The 13,734-nt window shown below is 44.1% G+C and overlaps 1 protein-coding gene across 1 annotated transcript in view; it reads left to right on the plus strand.

The window, feature by feature from the left end:
* LOC126101434 (uncharacterized) overlaps window positions 1–13,734 on the plus strand; it is a 159,530-nt gene that overhangs the window by 57,637 nt on the left and 88,159 nt on the right. The window contains exon 2 of the mRNA XM_049912092.1: window positions 9,538–9,739. Coding sequence (XP_049768049.1) covers window positions 9,538–9,739 — 202 coding nt within the window. The remainder of the gene's footprint in view (window positions 1–9,537; window positions 9,740–13,734) is intronic.

Consider the following 13,734-nt stretch of genomic DNA (forward strand, 5'->3'; position numbering starts at 1 on the left):
TCCCATCTACTAGTACCTGCAATCATCCTAGCTACTTTCATATCCGTAACCTCAACCTTGTTGATAAGGTAACCTGAATCGACCAAGCTTTCGCTCCCATACAACAAAGTTGGTCGAAAGATCGAACGGTGCACAGATAACTTAGTCTTGGTACTGACTTCCTTCTTGCAGAAGAGAGTAGATCGTAGCTGAGCGCTCACTGCATTAGCTTTGCTACACCTCGCTTCCAGTTCTTTTACTATGTTGCCATCCTGTGAGAATATGCATCCTAAGTACTTGAAACCGTCTACCTGTTCTAACTTTGTTCCTCCTATTTGGCACTCAGTCCGTTTATATTTCTTTCCCACTGACATTACTTTCGTTTTGGAGATGCTAATCTTCATACCATAGTCCTTACATTTCTGATCTAGCTCTGAAATATTACTTTGCAAACTTTCAATCGAATCTGCCATCACAACTAAGTCATCCGCATATGCAAGACTGCTTATTTTGTGTTCACATATCTTAATCTCACCCAGCCAGTCTATTGTTTTAGTTCTATAAATAATGATCTGAATATATTTTCTCAGCACACAACTTTAAACAAAGCAACATCTCTTTCATAAATCTTCTATATCTCCAGCATAACGGATACACAAGATAATGATTGTCACAATAATCAGCTTCCATTTAATCAAAACCGAGAACATACGAGTTTCCAATTCGCCACATGGATCAATGCAATGGCATGCCTGAATGGATAGTATTACTGAGTAAATTGTTCAGGAATTTTACAAGCAGCCCTGAAATACCCTAACCACTTACGCTAAGCTGCAGCATGGAGAATAACTGAAATTAGCCCACTGAATTATTTGATCACTGTAGAACATCGACAGCAGCACAGATCGCCAGTAGACCAAGTCAGTGTTCTTCCCACGTGAGAACACTGAACAGAACATCTCCAAATACGGCATCCGCAGTTAGAAAGGTTCGCGTCACACTCGAAGATGCGAGAACACCTCGGTAACCATGTAAAGAGCTTAAATCCGTCGGTCTGAGTACAGCAGGACCACGCAAAGCATTGTAAATATAGCTGTGGTGATTCAATAAAAGCAAAATATGGAGGACGAAAATGAAATTGCCGAATGAACAGGCAACTTTCGAGTTTTTCAATGGAACATCATCGAAAAGCGCTGGTATTCTAGCTAAAAGTCTGAACTTACAAGGGAACCTCCCCATCGCACCCCCCTCAGATTTAATTATAAATTGGCCGTGAAAAACTGAACACAGATCAATAGAGAAAACAGGAAGAAGTTGTGTGGATCTATGAAAAAAAATAAGCAAAATATACAAACTGAGTAGTCCATGCGTAAGATAGGCAACATCAAGGAGAGTCTGAGCTCCGGAGCGTCGTGGCTCCGTGGTTAGCGTGAGCAGCTGCGGAAATAGAGGTCCTTGGTTCAAGTCCTACCTCGAATGAAAAGTTCATTCTTTTTTTTTAAGACAATTATTATCTGTCCGTCCGTCCGATGCGACTGTGAAACTGTTGCATTCATTTGTTGCAGTGTATGTGACAAAATCTTATGTTTTCATCACTTTTTAGGGAGTGATTATCACATCCAGAAGAAAACCTAAATCGGGCGAGGTAGAAGAATCGTTTTACCCATTCGCCAAGTGTACAAGCTAGGTGGGTCGACAACATATTCCTGTCATGTGACGCACATGCCTTCGCCAGTGTCGTATAAGGTATATCAGACGTGTTTTCCTGTGGAGGAATCGGTTGACCTATGACCTTGCGATCAAATGTTTTCGGTTCCCATTGGAGAGGCACGTCCTTTCGTCTACTAATCGGACGGTTTTGCAGTGCGGTCGCAAAACACAGACACTAAACTTATTAAAGTGAAGAGAAACGTCAATGAAAGAACGGACAGATCATACCTTTGCGAAAATAAAGAAAGAAAAGTTTTCGCTCGCGGGAAGATTTGAACCAAAGACGTGTCGTTCCGCAGCTGCTCACGCTAACCACGGGACCACGGCGTCCTAAGCTCGCACTTTTCTTCATGTTGCCTATGCTACGCCTGGACTACGCAGTTTGTATATTTTGCTTATTTTTTTCATAGTTCCACACAACTTCTTCCGGTTTTCTCGATTGATCTGTGTTCAGTTTTTCAAGGCCAATCCAATGTGCCAGCTTAAACTAAATCTGAGGGTGGTGCGATGGGTAGGTTCCCTTGTTAGGATGGAACCCTCACACAGGTAGCTCCTAGCAGTAGCTTGTGTGTCGCTGCCTGAGAGCTGTGTCAGCTACTGATCTGTTGTCGCTGCACCAGCGTCAGCAGCAGCAGCAGCAGCAGCAGCAGCGCGGCCGATGTCTGCTGGCTTCCCTTTGACCCGCTCAGGGTGTGTGGCGACCGTGGTCACGCTCTCAGCTGGGTACGTACGCTGCACTGCCGCAGCCCTAATCGCCCTTGTGTTAATTACCTCACCACTGGTCCTCCTCTGGAACTTGTAATTGAAAGCTGGTGTCTAATTGCGTCACGCCACAACTACACTGATTGCGAATTGTTAAGCAACGTACCGGGTGGCCGTAATTGGAGTTCAGCGGCTCACAGAGGTCCACTGTAGGCTGCCATTATCGTACGGCAGCGAGGCTTGGCAGATATTCTAATGCGTTAATGCGGAACCGGTGTAAGCTGGGAAAAATATTCCAAATTTGGCCACCAGATGCAAAGTTGGCGCTGCGAATACAAGTAAGTCGCACACAAATGTTTCCATATAGCCTATAAATGGGGCAGGAATGGGACGCTGACAGAGAAGGTCAAACAAGTGACAAAGACATACTGTTGATTTTATTGTTAACTGCAGCTCACACAATTTGTTCAATATGTTCACCGGAAACGTCGACGAGATGCAGCATCCGTAAGGCGACGTAATCAACTGATCAACAGTTGCGCGCAGCAGTTCCAGTGCAATCTGAGCAACGTGTTCCAGTATACTGATCTTCAGATATAGAGAGAGAGACCGAACTTAGCTCTGGTAAACGCGTTCTTTCAAACATTCCCAGAGCCTAAAGTCACGTGGATTAACATCATGTGGTCTTACAGGCCATGCATTTGGCAAACCTTTGGAGATAACACGGTCATGGACGGTTGCACTGAACGCATCTTTCGATCGGTGATCGACGTGAGGTATTCCCCACCGTGCATGAAAAGTGGTTTCCACACAGTTACGCTCTTCCAAAGCAGGAATTACCTTTTAAGGATTAAAAACAGTCTTGATCGCAACTTTTTATTTTTATTGGAGTGACCGGTTTCGATTCTATTTAGGAACTGCTTTGCGCAGTTATTCCAGCGTCGAGGGTCAGCGCAACTTGCACCACGGAGTCCACCCACCGTTATGGAGACTGAATATGGTTCTTAAATAAAATCGAAACCGGTCACTCCAATAAAAATAAAAAGCTGCGATCAAGACTGTTTTTAACCTTTAAATTTGAACTATAAAGATCGCTGATAATGTTTTCAAAAATTTTAGGCATTACCTGCTGTACAATCAAGTCTCGATAACTTGTTGACGTCGCGATACATCAGAAGTCCATTTGCGTCTACTCTCTTCAAATAAAAACGGACCGCGAATAAAGGTGCTTGTCAGTCCACAGCGCAGAGTCACATACGACGAGTGCAGTGGCTCTTCGTGCACAACACATCATTTAACAGTACCCCAAATTCGTCACTTACGTGTATTCATTGCACCCTGTAGTGTGAAATGTATTTCGTCACTCCACAAAATATCACATGGCCACATGTCACAAACTTCGATCCGTGCCAGAAACCAGAGAGCGAATTCAGAGTTGTTGTGAACCATGTGGTTTCAATTACCGTAACTTCTGGATCTTGTGTGGTTGCCACTGCAAAATTTACTGGAAAAAGTTCCGTACTGTTGAACATGGGATGAACAACTCTCGTGACACTGCACGAGCTCTACCACTACCGAGGCACGTGCTGCACATTTAGTTGCAGCAACAGCTACGTCATCAAACCCTCCATAGGAATAGCACACCTTGCCCTTCCTGGTGCCACACCAAGCTTATCCGTGTTTTCGAAATTTTTATCATCTTGTTTAAACCATCCCTCCTCACACTATTCAGGCGGTGGTATTCTCTCAATGTAACACTGTAATTGCTGCCGTCACTTAAAACAGTTTCACTAACAGCGCACAGTTTCTCTTCTCCTTAGACATACTGTTCACTCACGTTATGACTTCTCAAATGGCAGCGAGATACCACACTATCATGAAAAAAAAATTACTGTATCTCTGTTAATCTATTATGAGACGGGACAGCCGCCGGTCAAATATTAACCAAGAAAAACAGCGACGGAAATCAAGGATAAAACTGATAAAGAAAGGGGAGGACGAGCCTTTCTTGGTGAAATGGCAGGGATTGACAAGTGCGTCTTGAAGATACTAGCATGCGTGAAAAACGGAAGGAGAACGAAATTATCGTATGAACATGGAGAATGAGTATCAGGAGATTTTGCCATAAGTAGTGGATCAGAGGAGCCCCAGTTATGAGGCTGAGGGAGACGCCTCAGAGGCGACCAGCGAGAGCAACAATCGCCACCTGCGCAGCCATCAGACGCACACAAGAGGCCTGCGACGGCATGTAGGTGTAATGTTTGTTTACTAGGCGTCCCACTGATGCACTGGAGGTAATAAACGACCCCTGTAGGTGTCAGCAGGGATAGATGCATTTCTCACGCGTGACGAGCTGTGTATAGTACTGCCTTGCCTAGGACCTAGATCAAGAGACCCTGAGAGGACTGGGTATTTTTAAGCTGTTTATGAAGATACACACAACAAATCAGAATAAATGTTTTATCCTTTAAGTCTCAGCTGAAATTTTCTGCTTAACTCCTTTCTAAGCGCCCGACAGAAATACTTAACTCGCAGGAGAAGATCGAGAGATTATGATAAGTGTAGGGAAATTTCAGGGTCAATTTTTTTACCTTTAGGTAATAGCTACCATCAGAATGAACAGAGCGTACTGAATAAATATATTGCTTATAAATTATAGAGTGCAGTAATCAGTCGTCCTTTTTAGATTTTATTACGCAAATCCGGTTTACGGCTAGTAGCTAGACATTCTCAATGCACTATTTTCTATTGCTAAAGCATGTAAGTCCCTTACATGCGTAATAAGATCTAAAAAGGACGACTGATTGCTGCACTCTATAAATTATATATCACATAACAGTCGCTGAGTGAACCCACTCTCTGAATGGAAGGTAACCTGATTGCGTCCGAAAGCCAGCTTGCCATCATTCAAACGGGAACTCCCTCACCGAGAATGCACAATTTGATCCGGGTGAGCGGTGGGGAGTGTGTGGGGAGGGAACAGGGAGGGCTACTCAGTACTAAAATTGCTTGTTTTTCTTTTTATCATGTTAGGTATCAAATTCTTGTGCACTCAGTTACCCACTTTTGTAAGGTGAATGCATGGTCTTAACTCCGATGGTAAAGTGACAGTTTTTCAAAAGGGAAGTCATGTTCGCAAACTCATGGCTTGTGTACTCTTGGTTTGAGAGCGCTTCAGATACAGTGACAGATGTGTGTGGATATGTTTTCCGTTTGGTTTTAGACACCAAACTTCAGTATCGTACTGTAAAGCAAATTCTGTTACGAGTTTAAATAATGATTCGCAATAATTAGGGAAAATACGTCCACAGGGTGTTACAAAAAGGTACGGCCAAACTTTCAGGAAACATTCCTCACACACAAAGACAGTAAAGTTATGTGGACATGTGTCCGGAAACGCTTACTTTCCATGTTACAGCTCATTTTATTACTTCTCTTCAAATCACATTAATCATGGAATGGAAACACACAGCAACAGAACGTACCAGCGTGACTTCAAACACTTTGTTACAGAAAATGTCCAAAATGTCCTCCGTTAGCGAGGATACATGCATCCACCCTCCATCGCATGGAATCCCTCATGCGCTGATGCAGCCCCGGAGAATGGCGTATTGTATCACAGCCGTCCACAATACGAGCATGAAAAGTTTCTACATTTGGTACCGGAGTTGCGTAGACAAGAGCTTTCAAGTGCCTCCATAAATGAAAGTCAAGAGGGTTGAGGTCAGCAGAGCGTGGAGGCCATGGAATTGGTCCGCGTCTACCAATCCATCGGGCATCGAATCTGTTGTTGAGAAGCGTACGAACACTTCGACTGAAATGTGCAGGAGCTCCATCGTGCATGAACCACACGTTGTGTCGTACTTGTAAACGCACATGTTCTAGCAGCACAGGTTGAGCATCCCGTATGAAATCATGATAACGTGCTCCATTGAGCGTAGGTGGAAGAACATGGGGCCCAATAAAGACATCACCAACAATGCCTGCCCAAACGTTCACAGAAAATCTGTGTTGATGACGTGATTGCACAATTGCGTGCGGATTCTCGTCAGCCCATACATGTTGATTGTGAAAATTTACAATTTGATCACGTTGGAATGAAGCCTCATCCGTAAAGAGAACATTTGCAGTGAAATGAGGATTGACACATTGTTGGATGAACCATTCGCAGAAGTGTACCCGTGGAGGCCAATCAGCTGCTGATAGTGCCTGCACACGCTGTACATGGTACTGAAACAACTGGTTCTCCCGTAGCACTCTCCATACAGCGACGTGGTCAACGTTACCTCGTACAGCAGCAACTTCTCTGACGCTGACATTAGGGTTATCGTCAACTGTACGAAGAATTGCCTCGTCCATTGCAGGTGTCCTCGTCGTTCTAGGTCTTCCCCAGTCGCGAGTCATAGGCTGGAATGTTCCGTGCTCCCTAAGACGCCGATCAATTGCTTCGAACGTCTTCCTGTCGGGACACCTTCGTCCTGGAAATCTGTCTCGATACAAACGTACTCTACCACGGCTATTTCCCCGTGCTAATCCATACATCAAATGGGCATCTGCCAACTCCGCATTTGTAAACATTGCACTGACTGCAAAACCACGTTCGTGATGAACACTAACCTGTTGATGCTACGTACTGATGTGCTTCATGCTAGTACTGTAGAGCAATGAGTCGCATGTCAACACAAGCACCGAAGTCAACATTACCTTCTTTCAATTGGGCAAACTGGCGGTGAATCGAGAAAGTACAGTACATACTGACGAAACTAAATTGAGCTCTAACATCGAAATTAAGCGTTTCCGAACACATGTCCATATAATGTCTTTTCTTTATTTGTGTGTGAGGAATGTTTCCTGAAAGTTTGGCCGTACCTTTTTGTAGCACCCTGTATACTTATGTATAACTTGAAATTGTGCATTTCTCGTGTGTCCTCACATCACGCAAAAAATTTACAAACTCAAGGACTCATTAATAAATTAAAATTGTTGTTGCTGGCCTCTGTTTTAATTACCTAAAGAGATCTGTAGAGTGGATTGCACCGGTCCGAAGGAACATAAAACAGAAGCTCTCCACCATGGGGTCCGACCATCAGTCAATAGTGTATGAGATTCAAGGAATCCAGGAGTGTTAGAAAGCGGACGAAATCTCGAGGTCCGGAAATAAACGATACAGTCGTGAAACGGATATAATACACATTTAACCAAACCTCAGTCAAGTGAATTCGTCAAACGTGTAGAAAGTTCCAGCTACCACCAACGACGGTGCACAGGGTGCTATAAAAGAGACTGCATCTTCAAAACTACAAGGTGCAGCTGCTGAAAGCGCTTGTTCGAATATGATGTCAGGTCAAAGCAAAAGGTATGTGGAACTGAGATTCTGAAACTTTTAGACGATGATAATGTTCAGGTTAGAAGGTTGCCTTCATGTCCCTAAACGTAAAGTGACCCTATGTATGGATATGAGGCTCTGAGAACTCCCACACTGTCCAGAGGTAAACGTGTGCTGAGATCTGTTTCTTGACCATCCGAATGGGTTATTTTTCTTTGCAGAGGCGTCAGTGACCTCTGCTTACTCAGTTTCACACTGTGCAAACCTCCTAATCACGTACACTTTTGAACATGAATTGTTCGTAATATGCATTGTATGACAAATAACGTGAAGATCCAAGATGGGGTGGAGGAAACAAAATGAAACTTGACAGCTTGAGGGAGTATGTGATGTTACTTCAGTGATTACTAAATAGAATAGCATTGTCAAAGACTTAGGCAATACGAGCCTGCTCCTATATATGACGTTACACCCCGCCATGAATGGAAGCTACCATTCGGTTCGGTAATGCCGTTGAATCCTCTCCTGTGGCAAGCTGGCCCCACATGTTGTAACTGGTTCTTGATATCCTGGCTTCTAGCACTAGCGCAGAGTTGATGTCCGAGCTGGTCCCACGTATGTGATATAGGTGTTACACCTGGGGATCTTGCTAGCCATGGGAGTATCTCAGCATCATGCAGATAGTTCAAAGAGAGACGTGCCATTTGCGGGTGAGTATTGTGTTGAAAAACGGCACCACGATACCGCCGCATGAGAGGTATCACATGAGGTCTCACTATGTCCGTGACGCAGTGTCGTAACGTCAGAGTGCTTTCAATAAGGCGCGATCACAAGTCATACCCGACGGCTCGCCACACCATGATGTTAGTAGTAAGACATTTGTACCTCTCCAAAATATTGAATAACTAGGATTATCCCCAGGATTGTACCATAGTTCTAGCTAATGGTCATCCGGAGTAGTGCAGAACCGAGATTTGTTGCTGAACACATTGCGACGCCATTCATTCACAGTCCAGGCTCCATGATTGGGGGACCACTCCAAGGGAAACCACTTGTGGTGTCAACAATAGTGTACCCATGGGACGATAATTAGATAGTCCGACAGATGCTAATCTCCGACCAGTGTTGTGGGGTGACACAGAATGCTGCACAGAACCATTACTTTTCTATGATAGCAGACGCAGATGTAGAGAGAGTACAAAAACGTTGGTACACAGTACAGTGATGCTCCCTTGTGGTGGCTGACGTAGTCGAGCGGAACCGTTACGAAAACCGTGTCACCTTCCTTGTTTCCATGCCACCCAACATGGGGTCACTGTCCCAAACAAATGCCTCACAAAATCTGGACATTACGAGATTTGAGCAACCAGCCAAATGAAGACGCACAATGGGGCACTTTCTAAATCTGTCTTGTGCAGATAAATATGTCTTACACAAGAACGTGGATTTTCGGTATCCTTGGCAGTGATCACTCACCATCTGACGCAGTTCACGCCATTTATATGCCCTACTCTGCTAAAAATAGCAAGGAACTCTGGTGGTCACTCTGTCACAGAGAAGTGCAACTCTAATCGTTTACCTATCCGCCGATAGCGTGTATGTGGATGAAGTTACATTGACATCCGACCACGTCTCTTGGGTACTGCAACTTTTTGTAATGCAGTATAGTTTATTCATGCGAAGAATAAAAGTTCAATATTTGCCATCCCTCTTTGTGTCTCAGTTTTAGAGACTGATAAGTGAGGAGTAAGTGGTAGCAGCAGTGGCCCGGTTTACGACGAGAGGACTGAGGTTTCGTGTTGTGGTGCCCCTGCCGGCAGGTGGTCGCAGGGCCTGGTGTTCCACCAGGCGCTGGTGGACTGCGCGCGCGCCGCCATCCTGCTGCCGCTGGCCGTCAGCATCCTGCGCTGCCAGCCGGTGCACAAGTGCTCCCTGGTCGAGACGGCCTTCCTGCTGCTCGTCACCGTCTCCACCGTCAACATGCTCACCACCGTGCTCAACGACTCCCCCGTCTTTCCGCAGGTGAGTACCGTGTCTAAAAATAGAGGTGGAAAACGATCTGAAAAATATGCGGGGTTACTTTTCGGTTCGTGCAGAAGTAAGCAGAATATACAGATAATTTATAGACTAAAATTCGTCTTCGATTATCCGATGAAGACTGTCACGATCGAGTCTTTCAGTAGTGGTGAATCATCTACTTTCTGTGGTCGTGGCCCATGAAACCATTTCCCAACTGACGTATCGTCAGCAGCTGATGCTATTGATTCCTCTGAGTCTTGCCAAATGATGTACCAGTTGTCGTCGGGCAGAGAGATAAATATCGTGTAGAAGGGACGCGGTATAGGTTTACACGTGATCGGAGACTGAGTGAAGCTAGGAATACATCTGATGGTGAACAATTTAGTCAGTTATAAACGTCAACACCTTTTGTTTATACACCGGACATATATTGAGATTTACTTATCACCTTCATAAAATCAAGTTGCGACTGTATATCTAGTGGGCAGTGTTACTCTTTCTCTACACAACCATTTATCAGTACCACCACCTACGGTTTATCTCGATAATCACCTTCTGGCCCACCCTGCAGAAAGGGTGGTGTAACATAACATAAATTAACCTAGGCTAATCCAAACTGAACCAGCCTAACCTGAACTAACCCAACCTGATATAACCAGAACTAATACTACCCAACCTAACGCAAGTCAATGTATCCCACAACAACCCAACGGTATCTAACACAATCTAAGGAAATCTAACCCAACCAATCCTAAGACGACCCAACCCAAGCCTCTTTCACTTGGTTCACTAAACGTTTTGTGCATTTTGTAACAGACGTGCTTCGTTTGGTTGAAATCTTTATAACATATTTTTATGTACGATTTCGTTAATTTTATGATATTCTGTCTTTTAGCTGGTGGGCATCATCAAAATTGCTATTGTTACGTAGATATTGGTTTAAACGAACCACTGTATGTAACTTTTCATTACCATCGCCATTATTTTATGTTGTTTCAATTTCTGCACAGCTTGAAACAGCAAGCTATATATTTCTGCTACAGTCACAAAGTTTTTGCTTCATTCACTTCGTCTTTCGGCGATGAAATAGTCATCTGGTGGAGAGAATCTTTCCCATACTTGTTCATAGTTACAAGCGTCATCGATTTCCTACTGCAGCACTCACCTTTAGCGATGGTGCAAAAGCACTGCTCCATTTATCTTTGTATTTACGTCACAGTGAATTAACAGTTCCACTTTCCAGCGCCGAGGACCATACCCCCATTTGTGTATCGTACAGAGGGGCATAAGGTCGGCACACAGCTCACCCAGACTTCGTCAGCTTTTCGGACCATGGAGCCACTACCTATCACTCGAGTAGCTCCTCTCACCGCTGATGAATAATTCTTGACAGTGCCCAGAATAGACCTTGCACCCTCCGCATGACTGTTAGACGTGCTAAGCACTCAGCTACACAAGAGAACGAGATATATTGGGTATACGAATTTAATTAATTGATTTATTCCAGTACTGATGTGCGAATTATTAAATGAACATGTTGTGACGTGGTCAATGAATACTGCAAATCACAACAAGTAATTACAGATCACAACCTACTGATTATTTTCCAAATCGTTTTCCTGTTAGCAAGGAAATCAAACGACACTTTGATTCAGTTGTATCTCTTATGTCAGAACACCCAGTAATTTAATACATATTGAAATTCCTAATGTACTGAGAAACTAAAGTAAGACAGCAGTATTGTTTTATGTAGATCAAAGTAAACACTTCAACGTGTCTATGTCTCATGAAAACTGTCGGCTAACTTCTCCGATTCAAATATTACGGTCCACTCAATCAAAAAGTTAATTCAGAAAAAATTATCAGAAATTGAAAATAAATTTTAAACAAACTGACCAAAGAATGTAGCAAAGAAGTATGTGCATTGTAATGAGGAGATTACTTTCCTTTAATAATATCTGTCTTTAATCAGAAGGAAATTTTTGACTAAAACTGGTAGACTTCTATTACGCACCTTTATTTGCTTTATGCAGAACAGCACAACATGCATTTAGCAATTTCCTGTGTCGGGCATACATTGACCACCTTTGGCTCTTCTAATCCGTGGCGATCAATGTGTTCACGACATGCGATGTCATAAAAACAGAAGTAGAAAATAAGAGAACATATCTCATACTGAGCACCCAGTAGTATGCATTATTTTTGTAAATTTTTTGTTTACATACCTAATATGTATTGATTTGTGGTATAGTGTACGTCCTTGAGTATCTCCTAAGTATGAAACTGTGGAACAGAATGAACACCGACAGGAAAAAAAAATTCGCAACACAAAAAATTAGTAATGTAGAGTAATGAAATTTCGGAAAAACATTCCTCTAGGTAACTTGTTTAAGTTATTAACATTGATGGATTACAGGTTTATGTAAGCGAGAGATATGCTATTGAAAATCTTAAATGCTAGTACATTAGCAACTGGTGTAGCCTCTAGAATGTTCAGTGCAAGCACGCAGACATGGACGTATAGGTGCCGGATGTCAGTTTGTGGGAAGGAGTTCCATCCCTGTTGCACATGGCCAGTCAATATAGAGCTCATTAATGCTGATTGTGGGTGACGCTGGAGTTGTCGTCAAATGATCTCCCGTATGTGCTCAACTGGACACAGATCTGGGGATCGAGCAGGCCAAGGCAACATGTCGTCACTCCGTAGAGAGCGTCGGGCCATAAAAGCGATATACGGGCCACCGTTATCCTGTTGGAAGACACCCCTTGGAATGCTATTCATGAATGGTAGCGGAGCAGGACCGATCACCAGACTGACGTACAAATTTGCATCCATGATGCGTGGGACAGCCACGAGAGTGCCCCAGCTGTCATACGAAATCGTAACGTACATCATAACTACAGTTGTAGATCCAGTGTATCTAACATGCAAACGGGTTAGTTGCAGGCCCTCCTAACTGGCCCCCTTCTAACCAACAAACGGCCATCACTGCCACCGAGGCAGAACCAGGTTTCAGCAAAAAACACAACAGACCTCCACCCTGCCTTCAAAAAAGTTCAAATGTGTCTGAAATCTTATGGGACTTAACTCCTAAGGTCATCAGTCCCTAAGCTTACACACTACTTAACCTAAACTATCCTAAGGACAAACACACACACCCATGCCCAAGGGAGGACTCGAACCTCCACCGGGACCAGCCGCACAATCCCTGACTGCAGCGCCCCAGACCGCTCGGCTAATCCCGCGCGGCACCCTGCCTTCCAAAGGGCTCTCGCCTGACACCACTGAAGCGGCGAATAGCGGTGGTTTGGGGTCAGTGGAATACACGCTACAGGGCGCCTTGCTCGGAGCTGTCCTTGTAATAACCGACTTTTAACAGTTCGTTGTGTCACTGTGGTGCCAACTGCTGCTCAGATTGCCGCTGCAGATCGATACTCCAGAACTATACGCCAAACGCGATTGTATTCTCTTTCGGTAGTGCCATGTGGCAGTGCGGAGCCCGGGCTTCTTGCGACCGTAAATTCTCGTGACCACCGCCACCAAACAGGTACAGAGCCTACATTCCTGCCAAGTCTTTCTCCAATATCGCAAAAGGAACATCCAGCTTCTCGTTGCGCTGTTACACGACCTCGTGCAAACTCACTGAGGTGTTGATAACGGTGTCCTTGTGGCCTAAAAGGCATTCTTCACCAACATCAACTCAGCAAGTCCAATCTGAAAGGTAACTAAAGCCCATGACCATTAAAGCACATATGTAAATTAAATATCATTTGCATCCTCATAGTGGCGCTGTTAGCACCATTCTTATGCGACTGGCGCGTAATATGAGTAGACATCATCTTTCAGATGTAAAAACGCGCATACCATCTTTCGTTTATGTCACACAATTCTTTCGTTTGGTTCGATTTTTTTTTTCCGTTTGATCTGTTCTCCGAGCAACATGAAAGACGGTATGTAGACTACGATAATGCAAGTCGAGGAAGCTGTGTTCGGCATT

This window comes from Schistocerca cancellata, chromosome 9, assembly GCF_023864275.1.
Source record: "Schistocerca cancellata isolate TAMUIC-IGC-003103 chromosome 9, iqSchCanc2.1, whole genome shotgun sequence".
NCBI classification, from domain to species: domain Eukaryota; kingdom Metazoa; phylum Arthropoda; class Insecta; order Orthoptera; family Acrididae; genus Schistocerca; species Schistocerca cancellata.